Source organism: Coptis chinensis, chromosome 9 (assembly GCF_015680905.1).
Source record: "Coptis chinensis isolate HL-2020 chromosome 9, ASM1568090v1, whole genome shotgun sequence".
Classification (NCBI taxonomy): Eukaryota; Viridiplantae; Streptophyta; class Magnoliopsida; order Ranunculales; family Ranunculaceae; genus Coptis; species Coptis chinensis.
The window spans coordinates 15,243,629-15,258,610 of record NC_141464.1 but is presented as its reverse complement, the minus strand read 5'-3'; the positions used below and the strand labels follow the sequence as shown (position 1 = coordinate 15,258,610).

General features: G+C 35.1%; 1 protein-coding gene across 2 annotated transcripts in view; it reads left to right on the top strand.

Moving 5' to 3' along the window:
• LOC147474913 (protein ENHANCED DOWNY MILDEW 2-like) overlaps nt 1–7,013 on the top strand; it is a 49,142-nt gene extending 42,129 nt beyond the window's left edge. For both annotated transcript variants that reach the window (XM_086583881.1, XM_086583879.1), the window contains exons 16-19: nt 3,921–3,992; nt 4,081–4,199; nt 4,951–5,014; nt 5,119–7,013. In XM_086583881.1, coding sequence (XP_086440007.1) covers nt 3,921–3,992; nt 4,081–4,199; nt 4,951–5,014; nt 5,119–6,396 — 1,533 coding nt within the window. In that variant the 3' untranslated portion in view covers nt 6,397–7,013. The remainder of the gene's footprint in view (nt 1–3,920; nt 3,993–4,080; nt 4,200–4,950; nt 5,015–5,118) is intronic.
• The last annotated feature ends 7,969 nt before the right edge of the window (nt 7,014–14,982 follow it).

Genomic DNA, 14,982 nt, shown 5'->3' with positions numbered 1-14,982 from the left:
TTTTTCATTTTACAAATGCCATGGAAATACCAATTTCCGTGGGTCAACCAGAACGAAATATATTTTAAAAGTTCCTAATTTCCCCATATTTTCTGAAATGTTAGTTTTTCAGTCCTCTGAGATTTGACCTCGTTTAGTATTCTGAATTTTGCCGGATTTTATTACCACTTTGTATCTCATAGAATAGGATGACAAGCTTAGATGATCAATACATTCATCAAGTCACCTAGGGATACAATCGATAAAATGAACTATGAGCGTGCTTGATTATTGTGCAAATTATTACAACACAGGAAAATTCTATTTGTAATTTTATAAGAAAATAGATTTTCATGTAACACTTTCTGTCCCTTGAAAACATCAAAGACTACGCCGACCATTTCTATTTGATTTTTCTTGGTTGCTCTGAAGAACTTGTTCATTTGAAGTTTGGATAAAGGAATTATATCAAAGTTAACCTTTCCACTTTGGCATCTTTAGATGTGACCATGAAATGGTGGGATTGTAGTATCCATAACTATGTTCTCTGACTGTCATTATGTTGTTCGGAGACATATCTGAAGCACAAGTGATCCTTTTTTTCTGTGTGTGTGTGTGTTTGGTGAGGGGTATATTAATTATAGTTTTCTCTTCAAGTTATTGTGCTATACCGACAGAGTTGGGAATAACGCTTTCTTGATTTTGATGCCACCAGAAATGATTCAACAATCTTTATTGTTCCATATTTGTTGGTTTAGAAGATTACTTGTAGCCATTGTGAATACCAATTAGGTTGTCTCTCTAGGTTTGTCATGGATCTTTGTGGGATAAACGTTATTGCATGAATTATGTACATTATTAGCCTTATAATGGATTAAGTCTTGGCTATTTTTTTTGTTTTTTTTTGCGGGTTCTTAGCAGTTTACTAACTTGTCACCGAAATTTCCAATATAAGCTGTTACCCCTTATAGATCACTCTGGGAATCAATATAATTTATATGTGGGATTATTTATATTTTTCCCTACTTAGAACTCAGCACATATAAACAAACCGTGCCTACAAGGAGAAAATATTCACCACTATATACTGTATTAAAAACTGCAGATGCATCAATATGACAAGTTGACAAATGAAATGCTAGATTAACTCTTGAATTGTCTACATAACTGAAACGTTTCTAAAGAATTTTCCCATGAGCAACGTGGATGTTTTTCTTTTCTTACACAAGATTATATATTTAGTGTTTAAAAAAATGCATCATAGTGTTGAGGCTCTCTGCCTCTACGAGGCGAGCCTCTATCAAAAAAAGGACTGGGAAAATCAAGAAGAAATAGCTGTAAATTCAGAAAAATTTAAAACAATATGGTATCTTAATAAAATTGCTATAGCATAATAAAAAATGTAGTGACGCTTAAGTAGAAAAAAAGAGGGAAAACTCGATACAAAATCATGCTTGTATACCTAAAAAAGAATGAAAAACTTGACGGTAGAAGTGAGAAGAGAGATTGTCTATAGAATGCCATAATAAGTGACGGAATTGAAATCAAAGAAGAATTGAGCTTTCTAGATTGAAAATGGAGGTTGCTGATTTCTAAAAGAATAAAATGTTTGGATTCTCAAAACATAACCTAATAGGGACATTTTAGTCTTTATAGAACTTATTAGGCCAAGTGGTCACAACAGTGGGACAGAATGGTAAAAAATGTCAAAGAGTAGTTTAGGAAAGTCACGCCTCACTGTATATATGTAAAAAATTGGGAGGCTTAAGCCTCAAGGTGCAAAACCACCAAACGGCGTTTTACAACACCCTTTTATGAGCTGAACTAAGGGCTAGTACTTTGTTGTTATGATCATACCACTATAAAGGTCATTTCCACGAAATTTCAGATAATTTCAAAATCTCTACTACTTTCAAAAGTTGATTAGAAAATGTGAGTTTATTTTAACGGCAGGATTTAAAATTTTGCAACCCTCTTTTGGTATCTTTCGAAAATTCCAAATGACCGTATTTTTTGCAGGGATGTTATCTATGGTGGGAAGATGACATCCACAAAAAATCAAGTAATAAGAAAATATATGGAGTGAGATGGAGGCCATTTGTATAAACTGTTGTGTATTTACCCTGTCCCATATATATAGTGCCCCCTTCTTTATACCATCCAAAATTTCATTGATAATCTTCTTTTGCATGCGCTCTCTGACCCCATTATTTCCAGGACTTGCTCTCTTCACCCTCCAATGGTATCCCGTTTGTCTTCTCTCTTCATCATCCTTCCATCTATCCTCATTCTTTGCTTCGAAAAAAATTACCTCAAGACGTTCTATCATTGATTGGTTTTCAAGAATTTTGTAAACGTACCTGGACCCTCTCTGATTTTCGCTTGGACCTTCATCAATCTGTTCGGAACAGTATAAAGTGTTGGGCCCTTGATGCAGCGCGTGGTGGAGAAATGTTGCTTTTCTAAAATCAGTCTAAACAATGTTGCCTGAAACTCGATGAACTTCCTTCGAATCAATTGAAATTCACCAAGAAATTACTTGAAATTCGAAAGGCATCCAATTCTTGTTTATTCTACCAAGGAATACCAAAGAGACATTAGTCAATAAGCTTTTGTTCGTTTTACAAGTTAGGAGCATATTTATAGCCTCCTACAAACCTCAAAATGGAAATAAAAACTACTAGATTGGTTATACTACCTGAAGGGACCTGAAACTACTTCAAGTACTTCAAATATCACTATAGAAACATCTAAACACAGCGTAAAATCCTAAAAAACGAAAATACATAAAAATCGTAATTTCTAAAGTAACAAAGATTGCATATGGGCTGAATTTTGGAATTCCACAAATCCCATTAATCATGACCATGGGACTGGACATCTTTTTTCTGGATTTGAACCCATTACCAGACCCTGTTCTGGATCTCTTCTGAAAGAGTCGTCTCTTGTATGATGCGTGTGTTGAGGGTCTTTTGGATTCATTGTGCTAAACCGACTAGTATGCCCCTCTGAAAACTGTTCTGGTCCTCGCCCACTAAGTTTTAAAAGCCCGCCCACTAAATTTTACATTTTGATTTGGCACTGCTATCTCACCCATAGTACAAAATATCAGGATATGGGTATTTATCGATACTCAAATTCTAGATATGTATCGTGGATATATCCCTCTCTTTGGGGATATTTGACATTGTTTCACATGCAAATATCGTGGATATATCTAAAATATCGACAAATATCGTGGATATTGTGGATATTTCTTGATATATCATAATACATTATTTATATTTATTTAAAATATAATGATAAATATTAAATAAAATTGTTATATACACAAAATATCGTTAAATATCTCCAAATATCGCAAAATATCTCCAAATATCACAAATATTGCAAATATCGTCAAAAATATCGCCGATATTTGCAGTCGTATATATCTCTTAACATATCGTGATATTTATATATCTTTTTCTGAAATCTGGATAGATATCCCCAAATATCGCGATATATTGGGATATTTTGTACTATGATCTCACCTACCACTGTACTAGTCTGATCTCTATATACGAATATTTTGATGACTTAAGAATTACATCAACACCTAATATTTTCCAGTTGCTAATACGAGGAACAGGACACCTAACTAATTAAACATCAAGTACAAACCAGAAAATCCACCATGAAAAGAAACGCAAGAAAAGTCAGAATTGAGAAACTGCTCCTAGTTGGTAACTTTCCTTTTTTGGTAATAGCCTGATCTTCCTTTCTCCACCTTTTTACCATATTCTTTTTTTACAATATTGGATGTCTCCCCCCTACACCATTTCGATGCTCTGAAAGTTTTTCACATATTTTTTAGTGGCTGCCAAAATTGGACAACATGTTTGCAGCGGTCTTGTTTTTTTTGGATGTTTCTGGTTATGTATTGTGATCTTTCCCTGCAGAATGATTTTTGTTTTGAAAAGAGAGATTGGATGACTGTCCGTTCAAAGGAGCTGCCAACTGGTTCTAATCTGGTAAGAAAGTAGAATTTGTTTCTTTTTGGTCCATTGTTATTCGATAAAGTATTTACCTTTTTTTTTTTAAAAAAAAAAATTTAAGTAGATCATGGGGCTCAATCCTCCTTTTGGGGTTAAAGCAGCTCTTGCAAACAAATTCATTGACAAGGCCCTTGAGTTCAAGCCAAAGCTCCTTATTCTTATTGTTCCACCAGAAACAGAAAGGTAAGTTGACTTTCTCCTAATTCTTTAAACATACCAGTCTGACTGCAAATAGATTTGCACGTTCTGCTCACTCTTTTATCAAATCTGATAGTCATATCCAATTCTTTAAGTGGGATCACTATAATATAAGAGATGTGTTATGTTTCACATGTCGAGGTGGTTTTGCCTGTTCATTTTTTGTGTTTTTTTGGGGCGGCAAAACAATAAAAGTTTCTTACAAAAGGTGTGAAAGCTGTTACATCAGGTTATAACACGGCAAAGCTCTTCCCATTCAACATCATCCTATCTTCACATCTAATACCCCTAATTACAGGATCAGTTAACAGTGTTGACATTACTGTAGATTTTGTGATCTTTTCAAAAGTTTCATATTTGTCTTCCAAAATTCTGCTACTCCTTTCAAGCCATACACCCCAGTTATGGCGTGAAAAGAAGTCTTCAACAATTAACAGCGAACCGACGAGAGATTTGGGCACGTCTAGCTTGAATGAAATCTGGTCAACTATGCTTACTGCTTACTACCTACCTATACACTACTGTACACTCAATTCTCTCGTATAGAAAAGAGGAACTCTCTAAGTCTTTAGTTGCAAAGTAGTGTGAAACTATGCCTACCACCTATAAGTGATGTGTGTTCTTTTCATCTAGTACTGGACCTCCCTAACGCATACTATTACTGTAACTCGAACCATAGTAATTAAAGTAAGTTTGATGTTTCCTTTACATTGTCATCTACTTTGCTTTTTACTAGACTGGATGAGAAGAAACCTGCATATGATTTGGTTTGGGAGGATGGGGAACGACTTTCTGGCAAGGTACTGAAATGCTTAAGATTGATCTTATGTTTGATTCAAGTTGAATATTATTTGTGTCAAAATTGTTTTTATGGCGATTAATTTCTAAATCTTTTTTTTTTCAGTCTTTCTACTTACCTGGGTCTGTTGACGTTAACGACAATCAGATAGAGCAGTGGAATGTGATACCACCTCATCTATATCTTTGGAGTCATCCTGATTGGAGTACCAAGCACAAGGCCATAGCACTGAAGCAGGGTCACCTTTATAAAGAGGAGAAAGAAGCACATGTAGAAGAAAATAAGAACGAACTGCAGTTCTCAGAGGATATGGAGATTTCTCCAATTCGCGTTCACCATGAGGACGTGTCTGAGCTAAAAAATGAGTATGCTGATGTCAAACGAAAAAATAGTCTTCTAGAACAATACTATGAAACAGGATCTGATGAAAATATGGTTGCTGTCCCAAAAGTCTGTAAGCATAGTTCTCCACTCAATCATTATACTGGAGTTGATCAAATCAGGCCTAGTAATGATAGTAATAGAGATAATCAGAACTATCAGAGAGAAAGATCTCATGAGAATCAAGAGGCACAGTGTGAAGGAACGCAATCAATGCGGATTGCCAAGATACCAACTGATCCCAGAAATTCAGCAGAAGTTCGGTCATCTGAAGTCCTTGAAATCCAGACTGATAGAGCAGGCAGTGAATATCTCCAGCGCTTCCATCCTGGCCTTTGTGATTCGGGACTGGAGTTCAAATCAGGGTATGGTGACATGGGGATGGACAATCTTGATGATATTGCCAGGAGGTACAGTTCCGAGGGGTTAAATGAGACCACTAATTGGTCAACAGTCAAATCCCATGATCAACAGTATGGTTTGCGGGGTGTGGATGAGCAGTTTCATGGTTATGGCCGACCTTACCCAAATGAGCTGGAGGAGAATAGAAGGGAATCAGATGTACAGCAACTTCTTCGTCGTTATGGTGGAATAAATCCTGGTTCTTTATCTCCAAGTAACCGTCCACCTGGTCAAGATACTGGCTTTAGCAGATTGGGCTCACTATCTTCTACTGCGTACATAGCTCCAGGTTTGGCACCGGATTCATCTTCTGGCAAGGTGACTTCATCGGCAATCCTACGGTATGCCCCACGTCTTGATGAGCTGAACCATACAAGGATGATTGGTTTTGGCTCCCAGACACCATTGATAGGAGGTAGTGGCTTGCGTAATAATCTGGTGTCGCAGTATGCTCATGGATCTGGTACTGGCATTCATCCCAACGTGTCTGGTTTTGTTCCTGGATCTGGCACTGGCATTCATCCTAATATGTCCGGCTTTGCTCCAGGACCACCCCATAGCTTCCCCCACCAAAATTCATCCGGCTGGCTTAATGAATGATCCATTGATCGAACTTGGATACAAGCATTTCTTTTTGGTCATTGCAATTCTTGTGTCTTGAAGCCAGTAAACTTGCATGTGGTCTTGACACAAGTGCAGGTTGCATCTCGTTAGTATGTAAGTTGGCTTCAGTTTTTCTTGCATATATACAGGTTGAAGATGTCTGAAAACTTCAGTGTTAGTCGATAAACCGAAAGCCTTTGTGGTCTCATTCTAAAGTCGATGGTCAAGGAGGAGAGTTCCGAGGAGCGACTCTCTCTCTCTCTCTCTCTCTCTCTCTCTCTCTCTCTCTCTATATATATATATATATATATATATATATCCAAGAAAATGTAATATACCACCAAACTCATTGTCTTGTGTTAGTGTTCTGAAAGCCCCTTTTACAGAGAAAACTCCCGTTGTTTGAGTTAAACCAGGTAAGTTTGTCCTCTCCTCGCCTAATATTGATAGCTAATGTAACTTGCACCACTGGACTACGAAAGTAAAGTTTTAACTTATCAACTAGTTTTTAAACTTGTCCTACGAACGGCTGTTGTTATATAAATTATTCTGAAAAATATTTGCTACTATGCAGAGCTATGAGATATAAATGTTATATTGATTGTTCATTCAAATTTCTTGTAATGTGAAAACTCCACTCCATAAAAAAAAAAAAACTCATTATTGAAAAAAACCATTTGAATTTTTTTTTTTTTGGTTAGAAAATAGAAGTTTTATTGAAGTCCTGTGCGAATGCCCAATGAGGCAATGATCATATTGAAGCTATTTGAATAGGAAGCATTCTCAATCATATGAAAATAGATATAATAAATACTATTTTCAATGTAAAACTATACTTGTCGAGACATCCCGACTATAATACAACGTTAAACCGTGTCGTTGAATGAAAGTGTTTTATTTTTATTTTTTAATGACTCGGAAAAAATATTTGTAATAATCTTAACGTGGCCATTATTTCCCTTTTGATGAGAAAGTGCATTGAGATGAGCTTGTGCTATCAGTAACTTTGTAATTAGCAAAAGACAAACGCTATAGTTGTTGTTGTAATTTAAATTGTTTGATAAGTAGGTTATTAATTAGATACAAATGCTTGTAAGTATCATTTTTTTTTAGGTATAATTCTAAAACTTCAAAATTGTTGAAGTTTTAAGCCATAACATTTGAAAAGAAGCACCAACTTGTGATGAAGCATAATGATGAATCGTTGCAACCCCACCAAATTACATGTCCAAAAACTACATATACATTTTGATCAAACGAAGAGACTAATGCCATTCCAAATGTAGACGCCCAAAAATATTATTGATATACAAAAAGGCGCCTTTGTATCTTATTTAAATATTGGGTTAAGAAAAATTGTAATAGAAGAAACAACAATGAAAAACCAATTTCATTAGAGGAAAAAAAATAGCAACGATAGGATAACAATAGAAGAACTAATAATAGTATGATTCTAGCTATGAGGATACGTAGAGGTTTTTATTCACAAACCTTTTAATAGTAATGAGGTTTTTATGCAAATAAATACACTAGAAGCCCAATCCATTAATTGAGTGATTTTTTTTTTTCTTCAAAATATTCATTAGTTTAAAGATGATCTACATTCAGTTTCCGATTTTTCATTAACCATTCTTTAAGGTTAGTTCCTATTCTTTCAGGTTTGTTCGATGTATTTGCACGTAGTTTCTAATTTTCCTTTAATTATTCGTTAGGGTTAGTTTGATGCAGTTGCGTCAAATTTCTGATTTTATGTTATTTATTCTTTGAGGTTGGCTCAATGCATTTGCATCCATTTCCCAATTTTCCTTTAATTTAAATATTATTTTAGATTAGTTCGATGTATTTGCATCCACTTTCCACTTTCCCATTTCTCGTTACTTATTTTTTGAGGTTTGTGTCATGCAGTTACATCCAATTTATGATTTCCCATTAATTATGCTTTGAGGTATTAGTTTCCGATTTTATGTTAATTATTCTTTAAGATTAGTCCGATGTATTTGTATTAAGTTTATGATTTCATGTTAATTATTCTTTGATGTTAGTTCAATTCATTTGCCTAGTTTCATGTTTTCTTAATTATTCTTTAAAATTAGTTCAATTCATTTGTATGCAGTTGCATTCAGTTTTCAATTTCCCGTTTATTATTCTTTGAGGTTAATTGAATGTATTTGGATCCAGTTTCTAATTTTCAGTTAAATATTCTTTGATGTTAATACATTTACATCAAGTTTTCAATATCATGTTAATTATTCTTCTTTAAGGTTTGTTCAATCTAGTTGAATCAAGTTTCTGATTTTCCGTGAGTTATTTTTTTAGGTTACTTCAATGCATTTGGATCCAGTTTAATTTTCCGTTAATTATTCTTTGATGTTAATGCATTTGCATTCAGTTTCCGATTTTGCATTAATTATTCTTTAAGGTTAGTTCAATTCATTTGTATCCAATTTCTAATTTCTCGTTTATTATTTTTTGAGGTTAGTTAAATGCATTTGGATTCAGTTTCCAATTTTTCGTTATTCTTTGATATTAGTTAATGCATTTGTATCCAGTTTTTGATTTCCCATTAATTATTCTTCTTTGAGGTTTGCTCAATCCAGTTGCATCGAGTTTCCGATTTTTAGTGACTTATTCTTTGATGTTAGTTTAATGCAGTTGCATCCAGTTTCAGATTTTCGTTAATTATTTTTTGATGTTAGTTCAATGCAATTGGAACTAGTTTCCAATTCCATAGTAATTATTATTTGAGTTAATTATTCTATGAGTTTAGTTCAATGTAGTTACATCCAGTTTCAGTTTTCAATTGGGTTTTTTTGTCGTTTTTTATGAAACTTTTTTTTTGTATGATTTAACTTATTTTTTTTTTACCTTTCCATTTGTAAGTAAATGGAGCATTGAGAGCATAAAAAACACATCACGACATTAAGATTTCCAAGGTTTAATCAAGGATAAGCTCAAGAATGCACTACGTGATGTATTTGGTTTGGTATTGCTACCGTGCATTATTTCGAGAGGCGTGACACTATTCTTGAAGAGCATATTTATCAAGAATATATTTGCTCCTCACTTTTCGAGCAATTAGCAATTAATTTTTCTATGTTCTTGCCAGCATCTGTTTCATTTAGCTTGGGCAAAAAAAATTTGAGTCGTCCAGTTGTACAAGACCATTTAAATGTAAGAGTGTAAGACCGATATGGCCTATGGGGATCCTACTTTTCATCAGGCATTTATGGTCGAAGCCTTAACCCAAAAAAGGAGGTTCTTTGGCCCATTTGTACACGTACAGAAAACAACCTCTCTAAGACCTCTACTCTCTCATATCTCAAATATATTGACAAAATGAATTCGGCCCGGCCTGCAAAGAAGGTGCATAGTTGGAATGCAATTCAACAATAGTATTACTAATGATGACCACTTTTAATTTATGAGTGTTTATTGGTGTACAAATTGAACCAATTTAGCTTCAATTGCTCATTATTCATAATAGAAGTTCATGAAACAAATCTACACTTGGTGCATTGGTGCAGATACCTTATTCTTAATGACTTCATATGAGCATTACATTTTTGCGAATTAGTTAGTCAGAAATTAATTGGGTGTACTTGTTAGCTCAACAATATTTTGGATTTAATCAAAAGTTCAAATGCATACCACATTTTTTTGAAAGCATAATTTCATTAATTTATAGCAAAACAGTTATAAGTTTCAATAACCTCCTTCATATATTTGTTTAATGTGGACTGAACCCTGCAGCTCTACTGACTCCTACACTTGATTATCTAAAACTAAAAAACTAAAAACTAAAAAGACTAATCAGAAGAGAATTTCCCAAATAACTATTTTTTGTGAACTGCCATTGTTGTCATTTTTGCCAATAATGATCAAGTAAAGCTTGTGGAAAAAAATGATTGATAGATATTTCACACTAGTACCACTTGCATTCGCATATGAGTGGCACACTTTGTAATCTTCATGGCACAAATGCCAACATCATCCAATCCCCTACAACAGCTATATAATGACCTCGAAGTAGCTTAGCTATAAAGCCACCATATCTGCAAGGTGGTCCAAGCCTCCAAGAGTTACACTCAGTTTATATTGACACCTTCCAAGGCCCTCATTGATGCAGAGGATCCATTTTGAGCTTGACTAAACGTTAAGGCAAGCTTCGAAACATCTATCACACAACAAATTAACAATCAATGTATCAGGCACATTTCTAAACTTGCATTGCAAGGCAAAATCCAGACTTGAAAGTGAAAAGCTAAAAGTATGCGCTAGACAATCAAGAATGACTGGTAGTATTACTATATTCATCTTCTCCTATTTGTATTTTTGTTACATGCATAGAAGTGATAGAACCGACATATTGTTATGTTCTGACTTACACGGAAATATAGCAAAATAAACAACACAATGCAGTACCCAACAACCATCACAAACAGCACCAATAAATTTGCCCACTTCGCATTAGTATCAAGAAAGATGTCGTAAGCACTATGAAGAGCCTATATCTTAGAAATTGTCCTCACCTGCCCAACAGCAAAGGAGGTCCCAACATATTCATTCTCCAAAAGCCTATTAAGTTGGTGAAAATCTTTTGTCATAAATAAGACATGCCGTAATTAGCGACCAAACAAAAGGACAATAAAAGTACAGTCAATTATTAGATCTTCCCATAGAAAAATTATTCTAGCAACACACTAAGTTGGATGACAGACAAAAAGTGGACGAAGAAACTAACGTGCTTGATCAACTTGAGAAAATATGCTTCTATTGGTAAATTAAAGAGAAGTGGTTCACGGCATAAGATAACAACTTCCTCTTTGATGCGAAAAAAGAACAAAAGCACAAAGAAAACACACTAAAAAAATTAGAGAACTTGATTTTAGCACTCCATAGACTTCATTTCATCTAGAGCGGCACGTATGTCCATCTCAAATTATGGACATGACCTTGGTGGATTTGAACCACCATCTCTTGGGATGTATTTCACATCCAAGTGCTCTTCCATTGAGCTAAAGAACCACTTTAATATGCTAATTTGCAAGATAACCAAGGTAAAAAGGTAATACACAATAAATATTTATTGATTGCAACAGACCGTACCTTCGATCTCTTCTGGAGAAAAGACATCTTACATTCTTACCTTCTGCTAATAATTTGTATGTTGCTTTACCTGAAGCGTCAAGTTATATATATATATATATATATATATATATATATATATATATATATATATATATATATATATATATATATATATATATATATATATATATTTGTAGATACCTCATTTTTGCACCCCAGGCATAATTCATTTATGATTTTGTTTTGAATTAAATTTGATCATATAAGGTGATTTTTTTATTCTTGAGTCTTCATTTCTATATCAAACTTCTTCTTTCCAATCTTATTTTAGCGTCTTTAGACTCTCCTCATCATGTTTCTACCTATGGCTGAAGTTTCATTGCTTTATAAATTTCAAGCTGAAAATGACCAAAATGCCCCTATTGCTTTATGAATTTCAAGCTAAAAATGACCAAAATGCCCTTGTAACCCTTTGGAGCCCAAATTTCGAATTTTTCTCTCTTTCTTTGGATGAGATTATTTCACATTTGGATTCCCCTAGAAAAATCCTTCAAAATGAGTACAATCTTGCCTAGGTTCCTTTTGGATTTCAGAAACCTTAATCTTGCCCTAACCCGTTTCAGCCCATTATGCGCGTTGTTCAATGTAATACTTTTTTGGAGTAATATTTCAACCTAAGGGTATTTTTAAGAGTTTATGGGCCTTACTAATGGATTAATGAACAACTTTTGTGAAGAAGGGTTTGCCTAATTTTGACCTGGTCAAAGGGAATTTGCAGTGTCAAGAAAAATGGTCAAAATGGGTCTTTTTTGTAGATTTTGGACCCATGCTCGTGGGCTGTGGATCCAGCTCGTGTTGGACCTTTTCATTAGGGTTTCTAGACTATTCTAAAGCCTCCAAAACCCTTGATAACCTTCCTTATTTTTTTGATTTGATTTGATCCTTAAAATCAAGAATATTCTAGAAAATATGCCATTTTGGAGCTATATTTGGGAACCCTAGATTGTGGGCATATTGAGGACGTCTAGGGTTTGATTTTTTGCCCTAATCCATCTAAAAAACCTAAAAATCAAGAGCCAAGATCGCACCCCTTATCCCATTATCCCACCTTTTGAATCTAGGGCCAAATTTAAGAGGTGCTTCCAGAAAGATATCAAGCCATTGGATTTTTCTTAATCAATACTCAGCCATTAGATCAAACTCATTACCATATTGGAATCCACACCTAAACATTATAAATAGGGGTCTCATTCACCCACAAAAAATATCTTCACCTAGTTATTCCGAGCTAATAGCCTAGTAGTCTTCTTTTCTTGAATGTTCTTCATTTTTCTTTCTAGTTCTTCATTTTAGCCATCTTTTCTCCTAGTTCAATCCTGAGTATAAGCTCCATTCCGCCAAAAGTTGTTTCTTCTCCCAAATCAGCTGTTTCAATCCAAAAATCAAAGTTATCAATTCAAGATCAAGTTCATCATCATCATTCATCAACAATCCATCAAGATTAACAATCAATCAATCAATCAATCTACAATCAAGTATGAGGCAACATTCTAAACAAGGTGACATATTTTTTTTCTTCTTCATTTAGCATTGCATATTATGATTATTTTTTAGTCTTATTATAACATATAGTTATTAGCTTTTAAATAATTTAGCGAAGATCATCCAACTTGGTAGATTAATTTTCAAGCTCTCTTCATTCACCTATCTCAAAATATTACACCTAAATAGAAGTAAGACTAGTTTTACTAGGCGAGTGTGGGTGCCTAACACCTTCCAACATCATACCTAGTTGAAGTTATGCTATGTTGTTAAGCAAGGGACAATGGGTAGATACGTGATTTAAATCGAGACAGAAAGTGCATGGTGCTATATCAATGTTCATGACTGGTTAGGGAGTATGGCCTTTTTGTTTGGTTACAAGGGCATCTATCTTTCTTGTGAGGGTTTCGATTAGTGTTTTAATCTTTGGATCGAATTTTACCTCAAAGATACCATTGCCTTTAGAAGTACTGGGCTGGGATGTTCTGGAATTGTTTGTGTCGCACCAATGAGTACTCTTTTTTGCTTGGTCTTCATGAAAGGTTAGAGCTTATGTAGCACCTTTATCTAAAAAGTTTCCATTACTCATGATATCCAGTGTGACTTTGTGTTCTTAGAGAAGACCTCTGAAAACACATTGGATAAGAGTGGATTTTTCTAGTTTATGGTGAAGACACGAATGGAGCAGGTCAGAGAATCTATCCCATGCTTCGGAGAATGTCTCATTTGGACTCTGTCTGAAGAACTGTATCTTGCTTACTATCTTCTCTATTTTCTTTGGTGTAAAGTACTTCTTCATGAAGGAGAACACTACCTTTTCCCATGTATCAAAAGAATCGGGCTTTTGAGATAGAAGCCATGCGTGGCTCTTGCCAGCTAGAGTGAAGGGAAACACTCTTAGTTTAACCTGAACATCATAAACACCCGGATGATTGAAAGTACTGCATAGCCTCATGTATCCGGCGTAGGTGTTCATACGGTAACTCGTGTTCGAAACCGTGAAAGATGGGTAAGAGATTGAGCACGTTTGGTGGGATGCAGAAATCGCTAGTGAGTCGTATACAAGATGGAAGGCCATCTTGTAATGGTGTGTAGAAACAAGAGACAGGCTCTTTAGCTTGAACTACTTCATCCGCCATCTTAGTAGTTGGGGGATGAGAAATAGGAGTATGTCAAGATCGACGTGCTCTCCTACGTGGGTAAGCTTTAAATGCGCTAAGCTTTTAATTGGCTGAGCGTAGTCTCGTGCATGATTGTGAGACTAATTAGAATCTACTTATATGCGAACACAAATGTATTGGAAGCTCAAACATCGAAATTCGTTTGTAGTTTTAAAGTTTTTGAAAAGTTTGCATGCAATGTCTATAGATTAGAAAACTATGCCCTGTTTGAATTTAATAGTAGGCGCAAAACTGGGTTTTAGGAACTACACGCGTCAAGGGAGAAGATCGCTACTTCACCAGATGGTGTGCCACCAATAATCTCACTCACGGTATTTCTGAGGGAGGGGAGTGAGTAAGGCGGTTGGTCCACTGGAATCTGGTAGTTCACTACTCGCTTTGTTCGGGCTAGATGTTTGTCCTGATGGACGTGACTAGATTGGCTCTGCTTGATTGATTTTATCTTTTTAGTTTGGTCTATGTAACAAACAGTTCATGCAACGTCCGTTCTAAAGTGGGGCTTAATCCCACTTTTTGTTATTTAGGGCTCGGGTTTAGCCTTAGCATTAATGTAAAGACGAGACTGAAATATAAATCACACAATCATGCATGCATGGTTAGTAACATAAACGTATCCTCTTACACTTTGTAGTGAGGAGGTTTAGAAAGTACCGCCCAAGGTGTGAGTACACGACCCTTGAGGTGAAGGCGACGTGGTGGGGTTGACAAAGTGTTTGGTGTCTTGCGTGTCAACCCACCATTCGAGCGTTTTCTTATGGTTACAAGTTTAATC